Raw genomic sequence first — 15,969 nt, 5'->3', positions numbered from 1 at the left:
CCTCATTAACACTTATGAGGGAGGTTCACATGTGAGCCACTGTAACTCGGAATTTAGAAAACTGACGTATTAGAAAACAGGCTGGGTTGTTTAATTCTATACTGGTTGCAAAAATACTGGACACAAATTACAACCAGAATGTTGCGACCACTAATCAGTGCATTGGATCCATTGTGTCACAGAATTGTCATAGTTAACCTAATGATAATTATATGTAACAAGAACAAATACATATATGCTTTACATATCACTTTGGTTTCAATAAACCCTGCCAGTGAACTCTGTAACTTTGCTGTTGATTTCCTCTAGAGTTCAATATAGTCAGTAGGAAAAGCGTGTGCATAACAATAAGGAAGCACTCTATTAGAATAAAATTGTCACAGCCACTATGCCCCTTCACATACATATGTAACAGGGAAGTGTGCCAGGACCTGTATTATTTTGACGTTTGACGTAAATAATTAATTTACTCTCTTAATTTCTATGCAGGTAAGTACTTAATCAATAATAACTCAAGTCGGAAAGAAAGAAAACAGAGTCCGTGTTGTTAGAGTTCTTAGGGGTTTTATTCCTCAAAAAGGAATGGTCTAGACCAGGATATCATGTTCTGACCACCACAAGGGTGTCAGAAGGGATAGAGTGAGCGCGCTACAATTTATTGACAATACATAGCTTATATACTTAATTCATGTCATAAGAAACAGTCATAATGGGCGTAACAGCTGAGAGAAGACAAGATAACAGTATACACATGTTACAAGTACGTAATCAAAAGGCGTGGACTAGGCGTGAACTGGAGGTGTGTGCTAGAAACGTCACAGGTAGGTGTCACAAAAGGGTGGCACTAACAGAAATGTTGCAATGTCAGCAGAAATCGGAAGCTTGGATGCGCGCGCAGCTGCATGACGTGTGAATGACATGGAGTCGGAGGGTGCAGGGGACTTGACATTTACACTGACGGAAAGAGACAGAAGTCTGGCATGTCAGATCAACTTGTACTTCTATCATATCTGATATCTGGTGTTTAGGAACTGAGCTATCTGGGCAGAAAGGTCTCTAGGGCAGAAGCTATTCTATACTAACTGTGAGTGCGTGTATAAGAGCCTAAGTGTCTGCATGAGAAGCGTGGGGGCATGGGGCCTTCCATGGAAGCATGGCAACAGAAGCTATGAATTACTTGCACAGAGACAGGTCGGCCCTTTGGCCCTTTGGCCCTGCAGCTGAAGAGGGATGTTTACTGAAGCTAGCAGGCAGGAATGTATTTTCGGGGAGCGGAACAGATAACTCGAAGGTTATAGTCAATCTTGGCAGGCAGCGGGCTGAGCTGAGCGCGAGAGGCCGCGCTGAAAGTAAGTCAGAGTTCACGGGTACAGAGGCAGCCTGGGCAGAGGCCCTTGGAGTCAGAAGCCAGAAAAGAGGCTCGGTGGCAGAAATTCAGGGGCCTACTCAGCTAGAGCTGAAAAACGGAGAAGTACACCACAAAAAGACGTTGGCATGGCATACTTAGGAACGGACCATTCAACCCATTCAGGGTGGGTCTGAAAGAGGACATGTTAACGTTGGACGCAAATGTATTTGCGTCTTCATAGCTGGTACAGGAGGGAAGTTACATGCACTTTAACTCGTACATGGAGACGGTGGGGTACACGCTAGGGAACACAACTTGACCATAAAATTTATTTTTCCTCACGTTTTGAATTAACACTAAACCAAACTATTTCTTTTCATTTGATCCGGTATTTTATTTATACCTTTTTATTCAACTTTTTTAAAAGTTCTTTGTTGCACATTTGAAACAGAAAAATACAATAAAACCTATGTACAGAAATCTTGGATGCAATAGACAACATAAGGCGGCTAAGATATTAGGATGTTTTATTGAAGATTTTCACACTAATGATTTTTTCACAAGAATGTTAATTTAGATTGTGCAGTCAGAACACAATTTTGTTGTTTAATGTTTAGTTAATCATATGCACGTAAGTATTTTCTGTACATAGCCTTTATTGTCTTTTTCTGTTTCAAATGTGCAACAAAGAACTTTAAAAAAGTTGAATAAAAAGGTAAAAATAATACAGGTCCTGGCACACTTCCCTGTTACAGATTTATATACGGCCCAGCCAGAACCTGGCCCATTGGGCCTAACTCCCCTTGTTACAGACCTTCACATACATAGGCATTCTGTTCTATGTCTTACTGGCCCCTATTTAAAGCCCTTCCACCTTAGCTCCGTCTGTTGTACATCTTAGGGGCCGATTCCAATGTCGGATGTACTCAGGTCCGTCCGACATCAGTCTGGAGCCGTAGCTGACCGACCTGCTGTCGTCGGTTACGGCCCTGCAATTCGATGCGACCAAAAGGCCGCACTCGTATACCTCACAATAGGAGCATGTATTCCGACCCCTGGAGTCCCCGTGCAGTGCAGCAATCGTGGCGCCCCTGCTTCTTATCCAATTTAAGTATCTGCATAAAGCCTAATATACCAGGTACAGACTGTGGCATGCTGGGCTAATTGCATCTCCGCATTGTTTATGATATGGGTCAATGGAGGGTACTTTCCTGCATACTGTGTGGTCCATGCCCTAAACTGTAGCGGTTCTGGAGGCGGGTGTTTGTATGTATATCTGAGGTCTTGGGGTGGGACGTTCCTTCCTCTCTGAGGCTGACCATGCTACCTATCATAGAGGGTCTGGATGGCAATAGGTACAAGCCCCACCTCTTATTTCTGGGCCTCACATTGACTAAAAGAAACATTACCCATGCCTGGAAAGATGAATCCCCACTGTTGATCGGGGTATGGAAAAGTGGTATAGACTTCTGTATGGGCCTGAAAATTAAGGTCTTTGAGGCAAGGGGGTACCCTCGGAAGCACTTCAAGATCTGGAAAAGGTGGGCTGACTGTAGGGGACTATATTTGGAGCCTCCTCGCCCGCCTGATGCTGAAGATCCATTGTTATGAATCCAGCTGACTGGAATGTGCTTAGTACACATGTTGGATGTGGCTACGGGTGGCAAAGGCTCTCCCTATATCTGAGACGTCTCTCTTTGTCAAGCAAAGGCAATGTGGTGCAGTTATTTGTTTTTCTGTTATTATTTCGCTTCGCAATTTATTCTTTGTGTGACCGATATCATGTCATTGCTGAAAATGTTGATATCCATGATTGTTCTCTATGCATATTTTGGGTGCCCTGCCAGGCATTCTCTTTGTCTTGGCTATCAACAATAAAATTATGTTGTGGAAACATTAATCTATAGGTAGAAGGACACAAACCAAACCATACAATAAAATTACAGATTCTTCCCAAGATGGGAAGGATCGTGATGAAGATGAAAATATGTATCAAGTCACCATGAACAGACTGGGGAAGCATTTTGGACAAATAATACATGTGGTTTTAGAAAGACATGTTATTCTCCAGAATTCGAGGAAAAAGTCAAAAAGTATATTGCTGTTTTGAATGGTTTTTCCAATACACGTGAAGTTGAATAATTAACTGATTCGCTGATTAGGGATCAATTAGTCAGATGTACCAATAATCAAATAAACCAATAAATGTTATGAGCTGTCAATTCTGATCTCAAGCAAGCTATTGAAATATCTGTGAGTATAGATCACACTGCAGATTGTATCACAGAGATGAAGTCTGGCTCTGACAATTCAGCAGAGGTAAATGTAATCAATAAACAAGATATCGACAAAGAAATCAATATACAAGATAAACATGGGAAAGACAAAACCAGGCGCCCAGTGGTAATAAACTCAAATGTTACAGATGTGGCATCTAGAAAATTGTTTGACTTGTCAGGTCAGAACAGTAAAATGCCACAAGTTGAGAAGAAGGGACATTTGGCTAGAGTATGCAGTGAACAACACTCCAAGCCAGTGCTGGTTGTTGAACCAACCAACCCACCTGAGACTAAATTGGTGTTTCAATTAAAAAGTAGCAATTATGTTGCGAGTTTCCCTTCATGCAGAACTACCAGTGATAACTAACCTGTAACGGTGTTCAATGACTTATGTTCGCCTTGCATACTACTCTATAATTATTTGCCTACAGAGTTCTTTCCTGACTAAAAGATTAAAATGGAAGTACCTGATTTCAAGCCGGGGGTGGGACGTGCAACTGGGATCCCACATCACCACAATGCAGATTGGTTTTAAAGGAAGGAGCACTGAAGGAAGAATTTATGTTACCAAAAAAGGGTCTAGTCTAATAGGCAGGAGGTACTAAATAGTGCTGGGTATCAAGTTAGATCCCAACAATGAGAATCAAGTACCCCTTGTGGACCCTTCTGTGTGGTTATGATATCGGCAGAGAATTTCCTGATGTATTTACAGATAAATTGGGCTTAATAAAGGAATAACAACATAGCATAAGGCTCAGGTTGTAAGGGCACGAGCACGATGAGCTGATGAGAAACGACGAGCCAGTCTCACGCCTGGGCTCGTGTCCATACAACCGGAGCCTCTGATGAATAAACCCTAAGAGCTTTAACTGATGCTTTTGATTAACGCCTGAGCTCACCGCATAACTGGAACCTCCACGACTCAATCTTAAAGAACGGTGCCTGACACCTTGAAACCTTGAAGGGTGATCGCCCCCACAAGTTTATTCTGGACATCTACTCACTGTGGAAGACACTTATGCTGCCAGAAGGTTGGCTGTTACAACGAGTTGCCAATGATACACTCAGCAAGCCCATCTGGGCATCTCTAGGCTGTCACTCCCCTGGGTCTGTCATGATGAAGACCCGCACTAACTATATAGTAGTGCAGACCATTGGTTGAAACGTCAACACTAGCCCCTGGACCAGTTGCAAGATTTTGCGAAAATATTCATTGACTCAGTTCGCAGAACTACCTAAAATATTCGCCTTCTGGCCTTCTAACCCTGTACATATTACGCACTATCACTGTATCACTGAGCACCACATGTCACCTTGTCACAAATTGTATTTGACTGTGTGCCTCAACAGCCATATAAATGTACTTGTGTATTTATATAAATGACGCAATTTATTATTAAAAAAACTAAAATACCCTGCATGGTCATTTGTATGTGCTGCTTACGACTGATCGTTCCCTATGAGTAACCAATGACTTGTTCAAATGTTTAAAAAAAAAATTCACCCGACAGAACCATTGTTACTTTTGTATCCATACTATAGGAGGCGGAGAATCCAGATTGTGCTGGATGAAGCAAGCCTGACACCTCTACATAGTTGGTTAACTGAGACGTGACAACCTTCTCGCTAACTTTAGCCAAACTTGGCAGGAGTGAGATGGGACGATAGTTCTCAGGTAGCAGAGGGTCAAGTGATGGCTTTGTGAGAAGGGCAAGAATCCACAACAGTGGAACACACACATCGCGGAGCGACTTGTTGACCATTACATTTTCCTCAGAATTGATAGTGTCTGCCACTTGGGACAGAAGCCTAGCCACACACGGGTCATTAGGTGATCCAGATTTTAGTGCCTTAAGGATTCTGAGAGCTTGCCAGATGTAGAAACGATGTAGACAGTTTCTGTCACTTCCTTCCCCAGCGAGGCGGCAATAGACTTCCTGGTTGTGGTCAAAATGTATCCTGTATGCTGAATATTTTGTCCCTAAAGAATTTCGCCACGGTATTACACCAGGTATCCGAGTTGGGTACCACCGAAACCTGGGCGCGGGGGGCCAAGAAACTCTGCACGATAGCAAATATTTATTTGGCCATTCCAATAGCCGCATGATAGAGTTTCTGTTTGGCTCTTAGAGCAAGTTTGGCAGTGGAGCAGTAGCCGCTGGAGCGCCATGCCCTCTCCAATACCTTACAGGCATGTTTCAAAGTCTTCAACTCAGGAGGAAACCAAGGCTTGGAGGAGGACTCTCTCCTCAGCTTAAACTGACCTGGTGTAGAGAGAGCTCCGACCGAACTGGTAATCCAGTCTGCAAACTTGGACACATTATCCTCCAGGTCTCCTGAAAGGGAAGGCCGCGAGACTGCCAAACAGCTGCTAAGCTGCCCAGCGTCCAATTTCCTGGACGTAGGAGGCCGATGGGAGCTGGCTAGTTGTGGTGGACGTTTAATATTCCATGTGAAAAATATGGGAAAATGGTCCAACCAAGAGACAGGTAGTGGCCTCACAACCGATATAGGGAAATTAGCGCAGATGGTGTCCAAAGTATTCCCTCCTTGATGGGTAGGATACCTGACCCATTGGGAGAGCTGGGCTAAATGGAGAGAGTCCATAAAAGCCACTGAGTCGGCTGTCTCTTTATGATCAAGATGGATATTGATATCTCCAGGGAGCACATAATTCGAGAAGCGCAATGCTCTATCTGCCAGAGCATCCCCACAAGTTTCCAAAAAACACTAGCTAGTCCTGGTGGTCGCTATATCAGGGACCCCCCTCCCCCAGAGTGAAATGAGCAGAAAGATGTAGGCTAAAATCCAAGACCTCACATTCACCCCAAAGGGTGGATGTTTCACTATGCAGGGACCAGCATTCCCCATATAAAATGGCTACGCCCCCACCTCTGCTGACTGGGCGATCCACCCGATGGATTTATAGCCAGCAGGAGTGGCCAAGGCCACGATAGGGTTAGAAAACTCGTCAAGCTAGCTCTCAGTAATGAACAATAGATCTAAAAGACTATCAGAGACCAAGTCTGCAACATCTACATAATGCTTCCTCAAAGATCTAGCATAGATGAGGCAGGCGCTGATGCTCCCATGCGTAAGTGAGTAGGTAGACATGTTATACGAGGAGAGCTTCAGTGTAAATGAGTACCAACAGTCCACACAGACAGAAACACTTGTAAGACCTACACAGTTGTTGCAGTGTGATGGACATAATGGAGTTCTAAAAGATTTTAAAGACACACTCGAAAACTGGATGTTATTTCTGTTCGCTGCGTCGGATCTGGCAGAATGAATCGCCCTGAACACTGACTTAGCGCTATGGGGCGCAGATGGGCTTGCCTTAGGCGCGCTCACTGCGCTCGCCCACTGCACGTTCGACCACTGCCCATTTACATAGAGTTTGGCTAATGCCGGTGTGCAGCGTGCAATGACTGGAACGCTGACCGTGATGAGCGCGAGGCATGTCCAAAATGGCCACTAACCGGCAGTGGCTTCAGCAAAGTGCACTGCAATGGCCTGGAGTCTAACATACTCTGAATGTGGTAAAAGAAGATTCCACACAACATAAAACATTTTTTGTTTAAAATGTCAGTGAGGATCTAACAAAAAATAGCAAAGGAATTTTTTCCCCCCCAATTACCCAAGCCGGGACAAGCTACACAGCAAAAATGACCTTTCTCGAGCATCTGTTTCAGCGTTCTTGAATTATCCTCCACTTATCACCAGGTTGGGCTTCACGCTGAAACATGCCTCCTCGCCTCATTCATAACTCCCCTGAGTGCATTCTAATATTTACGCATGCCCTTCAGACCAGTGCCTGCTGCAGCCGCTTTTCAAAGAATCATGCAGCATGTTCTGAAGGATGTGCTAAGTACCTTATGTTTCCATGAATGACATTCTCATTCATGGCAAGGATGTAAAGGAACCCAATGAAGTTCTAAGGGAAGTGTTAATCAAGCTATGAGATGCAGGGTACACCTTCAAGAAAATAAAATGCCAATTGGAGTGGGGTCCGTAGAGTATTTAGGACACACCATTTGCCATGACAATATAAAACCAAATTGAATCTATTAGAGGCCATCTTGAATAATGAAGCTCCCACCAATGTTGAAGAGCTCAAATCCTTTTTGGGACTTTGAGTACTACTCAAAATTCACACAGAATGATACCAGTATAGGACAGCCTAGTATAGATTGCTTAATATGAAAGTTCCTTTCTCATGGAACAAAGACTGACAAACTGCATCCACGTCTGTAAAAACTAGCATAACAGAAGCGCCCTCTCTGGGCAGATTTGAATCCGCCAAACCCACCATCATATCCACAGAAGCTAGCAATAAGGGTTTAGAAGATAGTCTTACACAATGGGTGGATGGTAAGAGCAAGTGGTCTATTTTGCCTCAAGAGAATTGCAAGGGGCAGAGATACAATATTCTGTTGTGGAGCAGGAGGCCCTTGTATGTTTCTGGGGAGTCTGACATTTTAAATTATTGGCATACCTTTCACAATCAAAACTGACCACTATCCTTTAATGTATGCATTTATTTCCAAAGGATCTTCCAGAAATACACCCAGGTTCTCCAGGTGGATTTTAGGGCTGGAGGTTATAATTTCAATGTATAGTATGTCCCTGGTGCTCAAACTGTGGTTTCAGAATTTCTTTCTCATACACCTGTATGGGAAGAGGGAGGCATCAACACGTAGGAAGACAAGAGGATAGTATTGAAATTGACAAGTATGAACAAGGATTAGTGGGAAAAATGCATGATGTTGGATGAAGACATGGCTTCATTAAAAGAACACGTACCGAAGGGATGGGCGAATATTCAAAATGAAGTCCCTGCCAAGTTATCCAAATATTGGTATGTTAGATCCAAATTGAGTATACAAGGTGAGCGAGTGTAGAGGGGCGAAAAGATAGTGTCCCAAGAAAAAATAAGAGAAAAGATTATTGACCTTGCACACGTGGGACATTTAGGACATAGCCTCACCAAAAAGAAAGTATGACTGGAATATTGGTGACCAGGCATGGACACCTTGGTGGAGGCAAAAGTGAGAGACTGCATGGAACGGATAAAAAGTGACAAGGCACACCAAGTCAGGAAGCCTCCCCTTTTTCCTGTTCAGGTCCCAGACACTCAATGGTCCAAACTGGCCCCAGACATAATAGGCACACTGAACCTGAAATGGTTGAATAAATGTTTTCCCTTGGTACAGATTGACTAGCACACGCGTTGGGTGGTTACAAAGTGTGTACATCAAATTGACTATAATTCCCTTATCCAATTTCATAAGGATGTTTTCTATGAGGAAGGTATTTCTGATATTCTATTCACTGATAACGGAGTACAATTTCCATCCGATCTTAAGAAGGACTTCCTCATGGCAGTGATTAATTTGAGCCGTAGCTTTCCAGTGCTGAGCCCTAGCACTTAATTGGTTTCCGGTGTTCGGCACCAGCACCTAATTATCAACACCACACATAGGGCAGTCTGCCACAAGGTGGCGCTGCTCATGTAATTTAGCGATGAGCAGTATAACAGTTGTTTAGGAAAACAATATACATTAAAAAAGTACTAATCGCTGCCTCCCCAGCCATTCCTTTAGCTCTGGGGACCTGGAATAATGTGAACTGGCGCATTTACATGCGAGAGAGATGTTTAGTAGTTGTTTGGCAGCGATGACAGAGGCGATGGGTGGTGCAAACTGCAGTGGCCTCCTGGTCAGATCCCTGGCACTTAAAATTTTACACATTTTAAAATGTAAGCACTGCCTCATGAACCTTCAAACACAACATCACAACACTGCTCTTTATTGCTCATGTGAAAAGGATGAATCAAATAATAAAGGAACATTTGCAGAGAGCGGAAGTGATGGGGACACCTGCCAAAGCTTCCATTCAAGACACAATGTGGACATATTGCATCGCACTAAATAGTGTTACAGGGATTTCTCCTCTTGCTACCTTAAAAGGTAGAACTCCCAGAACTAAATTGAACACCGCGTGGTTAAAGAACAAGAGTGTGTTTGTGGGCGACAGAAATGAAATATCTAGGAAAATAACCCAACATCAGAATACATACAAACACAGATATGATATCACCAAATGTGTTAAAACCCCAGCATTAGGAGAAAGAGAATGGGTTCGAGTTAATCTTCGCCAAACCAAGAAGGAAAAAAAGAGGATTCCAGGTTCTCTGAGCCTGCTCTGAAAATAACTTGGGTGGGGAGAAATGTTGTGCATCTTGGTGATGGTCAAACACGGGTGTGGACACAATTGTTTTCCACAAACTCACTGAGAAATCAGCCAGAGGTCGTGCTGCATGGGGTGTACAATCAGATATCGCCCTACCAGGACATCTCAGAGAGCTAGTTTCTCTCCAGCATGGCAAATAGATTACAGCATTGAATAATGTGCTCTTTAAATGTTTGACCTATCTTGTTGTAATGACATGTATATCGACCTTTCCTCGTGTTCTACTGTATTATAGCTTTTAGATATCTTATCGCATGGGAGTTATTATAGTCGTATGGGTTGTCATTTTGTATTTTCCTTGTTATATGCTTTTCCATTATTCTGTTATTTAGTGTAAATTAAATTTTTATCTCCCTGCCAAGGGAGGTGTGTTATAATTTACTTGTTGGTACATTCCCATACCCCCTCCTGTCCTGACCCACTTGGAATGTGCGGTTTGGACCTATCACCTGAAGGTTCTACAGCTGACTCGAGCTGACTGGAACTTATGGTGGGGTATAGAACGTGAATAAATAAACTATCTTACCATTTCTGCTCAGTGTCATTCATTTTATAGCACAGGCTTCAGTTGGAGTAAACCTAAAGCATGTCTCTTTTATTTTAAGATAATTTTAGTTTAAACGAGGTTATGGAATGATAGAATAGGGCAAAGCTCCTGAACCGCCTCAAAGAATGTCCTCGTGTGTCATTTAGTCTTTGCTTCTTTTTTCTGATTGAGCATACAAAGATAACCCTTCATAAGTCATGATTTTGTTGTTGTTGAGGCGTGCCATTTTTAGTGCTCCCTTTCAGAGTAAGAGTAGATATGTAATAACAGCTTTGGTTTCCTTTGCTTTCGATTGAGAGTTTGATGTATTAGCTTGATTATATATTTCTCATCCAAAGTCCCAGATCCACTTGTGGGCCATTACTAAGCGGTCCTTTGTGTCTTTCAGGTGCAGGAAAGCATGATTCAGCACAAACACAAGGTAAGATAGCATGGTTTTGGAAATCAGTGTACAGATTCACCCTCTTTTGTGATATTTCGGCCTATTTTCCACTACTTTAGATAATTTTCCATTTACTGTATATACATCAAAAGGCCATACGTAACTGCAATCACATCCTAGATTGAAGAGTGCATCCTGGAGCCAACAGGGTATTTTCTCTTCATAGGAATAAAAACATAACTCCAAAGTACACTTAGGATATTACCCAAATTTTAACTATCGGATTTACACCAAACCTAGCATTGGTTTGGTGTAAATCCAGTCAATGTTTTTTGTGATATTAGCATTTTAAAATGGTGCCAAGCAGACTTTAAAGGGTTAATTAACACTTTTTATCTCTCTGCCTTGTTAACATGGGTGTCATGGCAACACAAAAAGATGATGGACCTAATGTTGAACATTGTTAAACATTCACCCTCAGTCAAAGATCTTGGTTAAATCCATCGTTTTTGTACTCACTATGTCACTCCAGTTTGGACCAAGTAATATGCAAATCAGTCTTGAAACTGCTCCTCATGGGAACAGTCCAGGCCGGACTGTGAGGCCAGGTCCTCCCAGGCCCGGAAAGCAGGCATCCTGGGACCGATTTCGGGGTATCACCCCCTCATCATTAATGCTAGCCTGAATGCAGTGGCATAGCGAGCATGGGATCCATGTCTGGGCATACTCTTCCCACTTAGGGTGACTATAGCAACACAAAAATTGATGAAAAGAATGCTGAATAGTGTCAAACATTCACCTTCATGTCACAGATCAGCGTTAAATTCATCGTTTTTTTGTTCACCATGCCACCCAAGCACTGCAAGCACCCACAACTGGTGGTGTGGCTCACTGGTTAGAGGCGGCAGACCCGTAAGCAGAGGACGGCCCGGGACCAGGGTTCGATTCCCGACGCGGCAGGGTCATGGACCATGGTCAGCGGGCTCGATAATTCTCGCCTCGGTGCCTACTCCAGTCAGGGACCACACTCGGCAACTCTGGGCATTAGCTTGCCTCATCTTCACAACGGCCCCCCCAGACTGCCTGGGATGCTTGGTCACACCTTAGGGATACCCATTAGGGACCATCTCTCAGGGTGAGCCAGGACGGGTTCCCCAGCGGTCGAAGTGTGGAGATACTCCTCCGGGAGTCGATTCCTAGCGCTGTATAAACCCACAACTGGTGCTTGCAGTGCATAAAGATGGAGAGGCAGTAGCGGCAAGCTTTCATGTTGGCCATTAGCTCATGGATGACAAGTAATTGCCTTAAATTAAACTCAAACAAGACCCCCGTCAAGAAGGCCAGAAACGTAGGTGTCATTTTTGATGATAGTTTATCCTTTACACATCACGCCAAAGCAGTGATCTCCTCATCCTTTTATGTTTTAAAGATGATAAAGAAATTGCTACCTTTCCTTCCAATCAGTACTGGGAAAACATTCATCAGTGCTCTGGTTATGTCTAAGGTCGACTACTGCAATGGCCTTTTAATCAATGCCCAAGAAAGGGTTCTGGTTAGGCTGCAACTGATACAGAATGCAGCCACCAGGATATTGTCAGGTACCCCGAAGTTTAAGTCAATCTCCAATGTGGTGCGACAACTCCATTGGCTGCCCATAAAAAGTAGAATTAAATTTAAGGCACTATGTGTTGCCTATAAGGCAACTCACAACATAGGACCGGAATTCCTGAAGAATGTTTTTCTGGCATATTCACCCAGCAGATCCCTGCGCTCAGCAGACGCCAACCTTCTGATCATCCCCAGAACCAAGAAAGTCAACTGGGGTGATAGAAGATTCATAGTGGCAACATCTAAACTGTGGAATTCGCTCCCCCTGCAGATTAAGGCATGTCCCACCTTGCTATCTTTCAAGAAACAAGTAAAAACGTGGCTCTTTAAGCAATAAGTAGCCAGCTCTCCCCGAATCCTTTCAGTCCATAGCTCCGAGACACTTATGGGTATTTGTGCACTTTAGAAACTGTTAACATAACCCTAGTTTTTTGGTTTATTTTTTATTTTTTTTTATAAAGTTTTGTATAGCGTGAACAAGATCCCGAGGGATATCAGAGCGCTTTACACAAGGATAAAAAGGGGGGATAAGACTCCAGTAACGATATCAAGTGACAGTGGACCCAGTCATATGCAAATCAGTCTTGACCCTGCTCTTCATGGGAACAGTCTAGTCCGGACCACCAGGCCAGGTCCTCCCAAACCCAGATATCAAGCATCCTGCAACCAATTTTTGGTATCAGCCCTCAACAGCCAGGCTAAACTGAATGCAGTGGCATAGCGAGCACAGGACTACCATCTGGGCATATATCTTCCAATATATCTTCCACTTAAGCAACTATAGCAACACAAAAAGATGATGGACAGAATGCTGAACATTGCCAAACATTCACCCCCAAGTCACAGATCTGGGTTAAATTCATTGTCTTTTTGCTGACCATGCCACTCCAGTTTCACCCAACCATGGGCAAATCAGTCCTGACCCTGCTCTCCATGGGAACATGCGTGTTATGACCACAGATCCTGTCAATCACATTTTAATTTGTTTTATATATTGTGATTGGCTGTATTAGGGCTAAAGAATATTTTTCGGCCATTGTGAAATTTGCGAGTTAGGAGCTATAGTGCAGGGCCTTGTGTAAGCCCTTACCGCCTCTGGGCACTGCTGACCAGCTTCCACTGCAAACTGGGCGCAGGGCCTGGTCAGAGAGTTGTCCCTGTGCCTAATCCTGTCTGCATACATTCTTCAGTCATGCGCAGCAAGAGGTTGGGAGACTTTGAAAGGTTGGGTACAAGGTCTTGATGAAGGACAAGCCTTTCAGCCAACGCCCGAAGCATACAGCCAGGTCTGTGAGCAGAGTTGGATATGTGTTAACAAGAGATTGGGTGAAGGGCCTGGCCAGAGTCCAGTCCATGTACACAACACCCACACGACCGAAAGCCCTGCTATGGGGTTATTGAATATGATATACATCATAAGAAAGCAATGAAATTCATGAGAAAAAAAAACACAATTAAAACTGTTAGGTTTCTGACTCAAACACATAAAGGTACGGAAATTATCCAGTTATATTTATGAAGACGCACAACGCACAACATAACCCTCGATCACTGAGTTCATAAATGTAATCAGAGAATTTCAGTGGTTTTACATGCTTGACCCAGAAACATAACCCTGCTTGCAATGTTGGTAACTGTTTTTCATTAACTCTATATATATGTAATTAATTTTTGAGACAAAACATAACTGGCAAGTCAGCTAAAGTTGACTTTTGGTCAGACCTAAAAAGAAACCCATACCAAATGTAAGTCATTGTAGCAGAATGATGAGAATTGGAAATGGGTGCTGAATTAAATAAGTGTCCTGGATCACCTGTGGATATCCGATGGGAATAAAGGGTCCAATGCACTATTTGTTTTGTACACACAAAACATGAGGAGTACAAAATTGCCGGATTTGAAGGGTGAAAAAACAAGATAGCAATCTTTGAAGGTACAAAAAACCCAAAGACAAACCCAAACTTCAAATGTACTAAAGGGATACTGCAGTTCACATGTAGGTCTGCAAATTTGCAGACCTACATGCGATCCATGCGATCCGCATGGAAGAGTTCTGGTGGAGTCATCATCCCCTTGGAGTTCAGTAGGATATATGACAATACTTTGTGACTCCACTTGTGGTTGTAAACTGTTGGTTGTGATTTGTGCAGAGAAGCATTTCTGGTCACAACTGCTAGATTTCTCTTGGGGCATTGACCATGAAGTTACACATACCAAATATGTGAAGCTACGAAATGAAACAGGTGTGACATGAGCCATCCCTTACATGATACTGAAAGAAGCGCCCTTTTAGGATGTGCAATCAGTCCTTCCAGATAATCAACAGATTATTTCATGAGTTGCCTAGATCTACCCACTTATTTGTCTCTCACAATAGTTTGTATTGAGAGATAACATATGTTCTGTGCATGTTCTCTCCTTTGCAGGTGACACCATACCTGGGATTCCGTCTTCATGGTGAGGTCTATGCCTCCATCGTGCGGGGTACACTCGTCTATCTGGATGGGAAGTTCTGTCAGCAGCCACGCGGAGATCAAATTCTGATTCAGAGGAAAGCTGCTTCCAAGGGCATCGCCCCATTCTACTGAAAATAAATGAAGATTGCAAGATAAGCTACTCGACAAAAAGGGGAGTCCCAGAGAATTCAGAATACAGGGGTAATGGGGGGACAGTTCAAGAGCCAGATATCGCTTATTCTGATTACAAATAAAAGCATTAGGGTGATTTCAAGCAAAGGCACCACTGTCTATCATTGACTAGAAGGGGGAAAAATACAAATTTTAGACCAAGAAAAACACCAAGGGCATTGCTAAGTACCACTAAGACCTGTTTGGTGAATACCAAATTACCAGGCAGTAAAATCACACATACCATTGCTACTAACTGTTGGTCAGACAGAGGAATCGTGAGGTTTGGGGAATGAAGTTAAATAACTACGTTTTTATCTTTAACATGCTTTCATTAGGATATATCCTAGTGCTTACATACACAGGCCTCACCTACATATCCAGGCTAGGTACATTTAGGAAGGCTACACATCGTATGAGTATGCCAATGCAATTGTTTTATATAATTTGCTTTTTTTCATCTTATTAGCACTATTATAGAAATGTATCTGCTAATTACGATATTGGTATAAGCGATCACATTTGTCTGCTCCTGTCTGTTGATTGTCGCAGCTAATATGTTTCACACTAGACTTACCCTTGACCAATAAATAATTATTGAAACCTTTCCAATCGTCATTCCATGTGTAATCTGAGAAAAATAAGCACGAGTGACTGCACGAAAGATACTGTATTGTTTTCAACAATGCTTGAAGAAACAGGGTGGCAAGTTCAGTGGTTGCCAGAAACTACACACACCACTGTAGAATACATGGGGGTGGTAGTTGCACTGTAAAGCTAGCTGGTCTAACAGCTGACCTATCCTGTGGGGGTGTCCATAATCTGTCTTCACACCAAGCCCTCAGTTTATGTCATCCAAAACATGCAGGTCCTGGGGGGTCCTAGGAACTACAGAACATGGCGCCCAATGTTGGATTGGTTCT

The 15,969-nt window shown here is 43.1% G+C and overlaps 1 protein-coding gene across 3 annotated transcripts in view; it reads left to right on the top strand.

The window, feature by feature from the left end:
* The window catches only part of LOC147678958 (allantoinase, mitochondrial-like), a 394,121-nt gene extending 378,468 nt beyond the window's left edge, over positions 1-15,653 (top strand). For all 3 annotated transcript variants that reach the window (XM_086942692.1, XM_086942694.1, XM_086942693.1), the window contains 2 exons: positions 10,818-10,850; positions 14,846-15,653. In XM_086942692.1, coding sequence (XP_086798818.1) covers positions 10,818-10,850; positions 14,846-15,007 — 195 coding nt within the window. In that variant the 3' untranslated portion in view covers positions 15,008-15,653. The remainder of the gene's footprint in view (positions 1-10,817; positions 10,851-14,845) is intronic.
* Positions 15,654-15,969: the final 316 nt, after the last annotated feature.

This window comes from Lissotriton vulgaris, chromosome 11 (genome assembly GCF_964263255.1).
Source record: "Lissotriton vulgaris chromosome 11, aLisVul1.2, whole genome shotgun sequence".
In the NCBI taxonomy this organism is placed as follows: domain Eukaryota; kingdom Metazoa; phylum Chordata; class Amphibia; order Caudata; family Salamandridae; genus Lissotriton; species Lissotriton vulgaris.
Note: the sequence above shows the minus strand (reverse complement) of the source record. Positions and strands in the feature narration are given on the sequence as shown.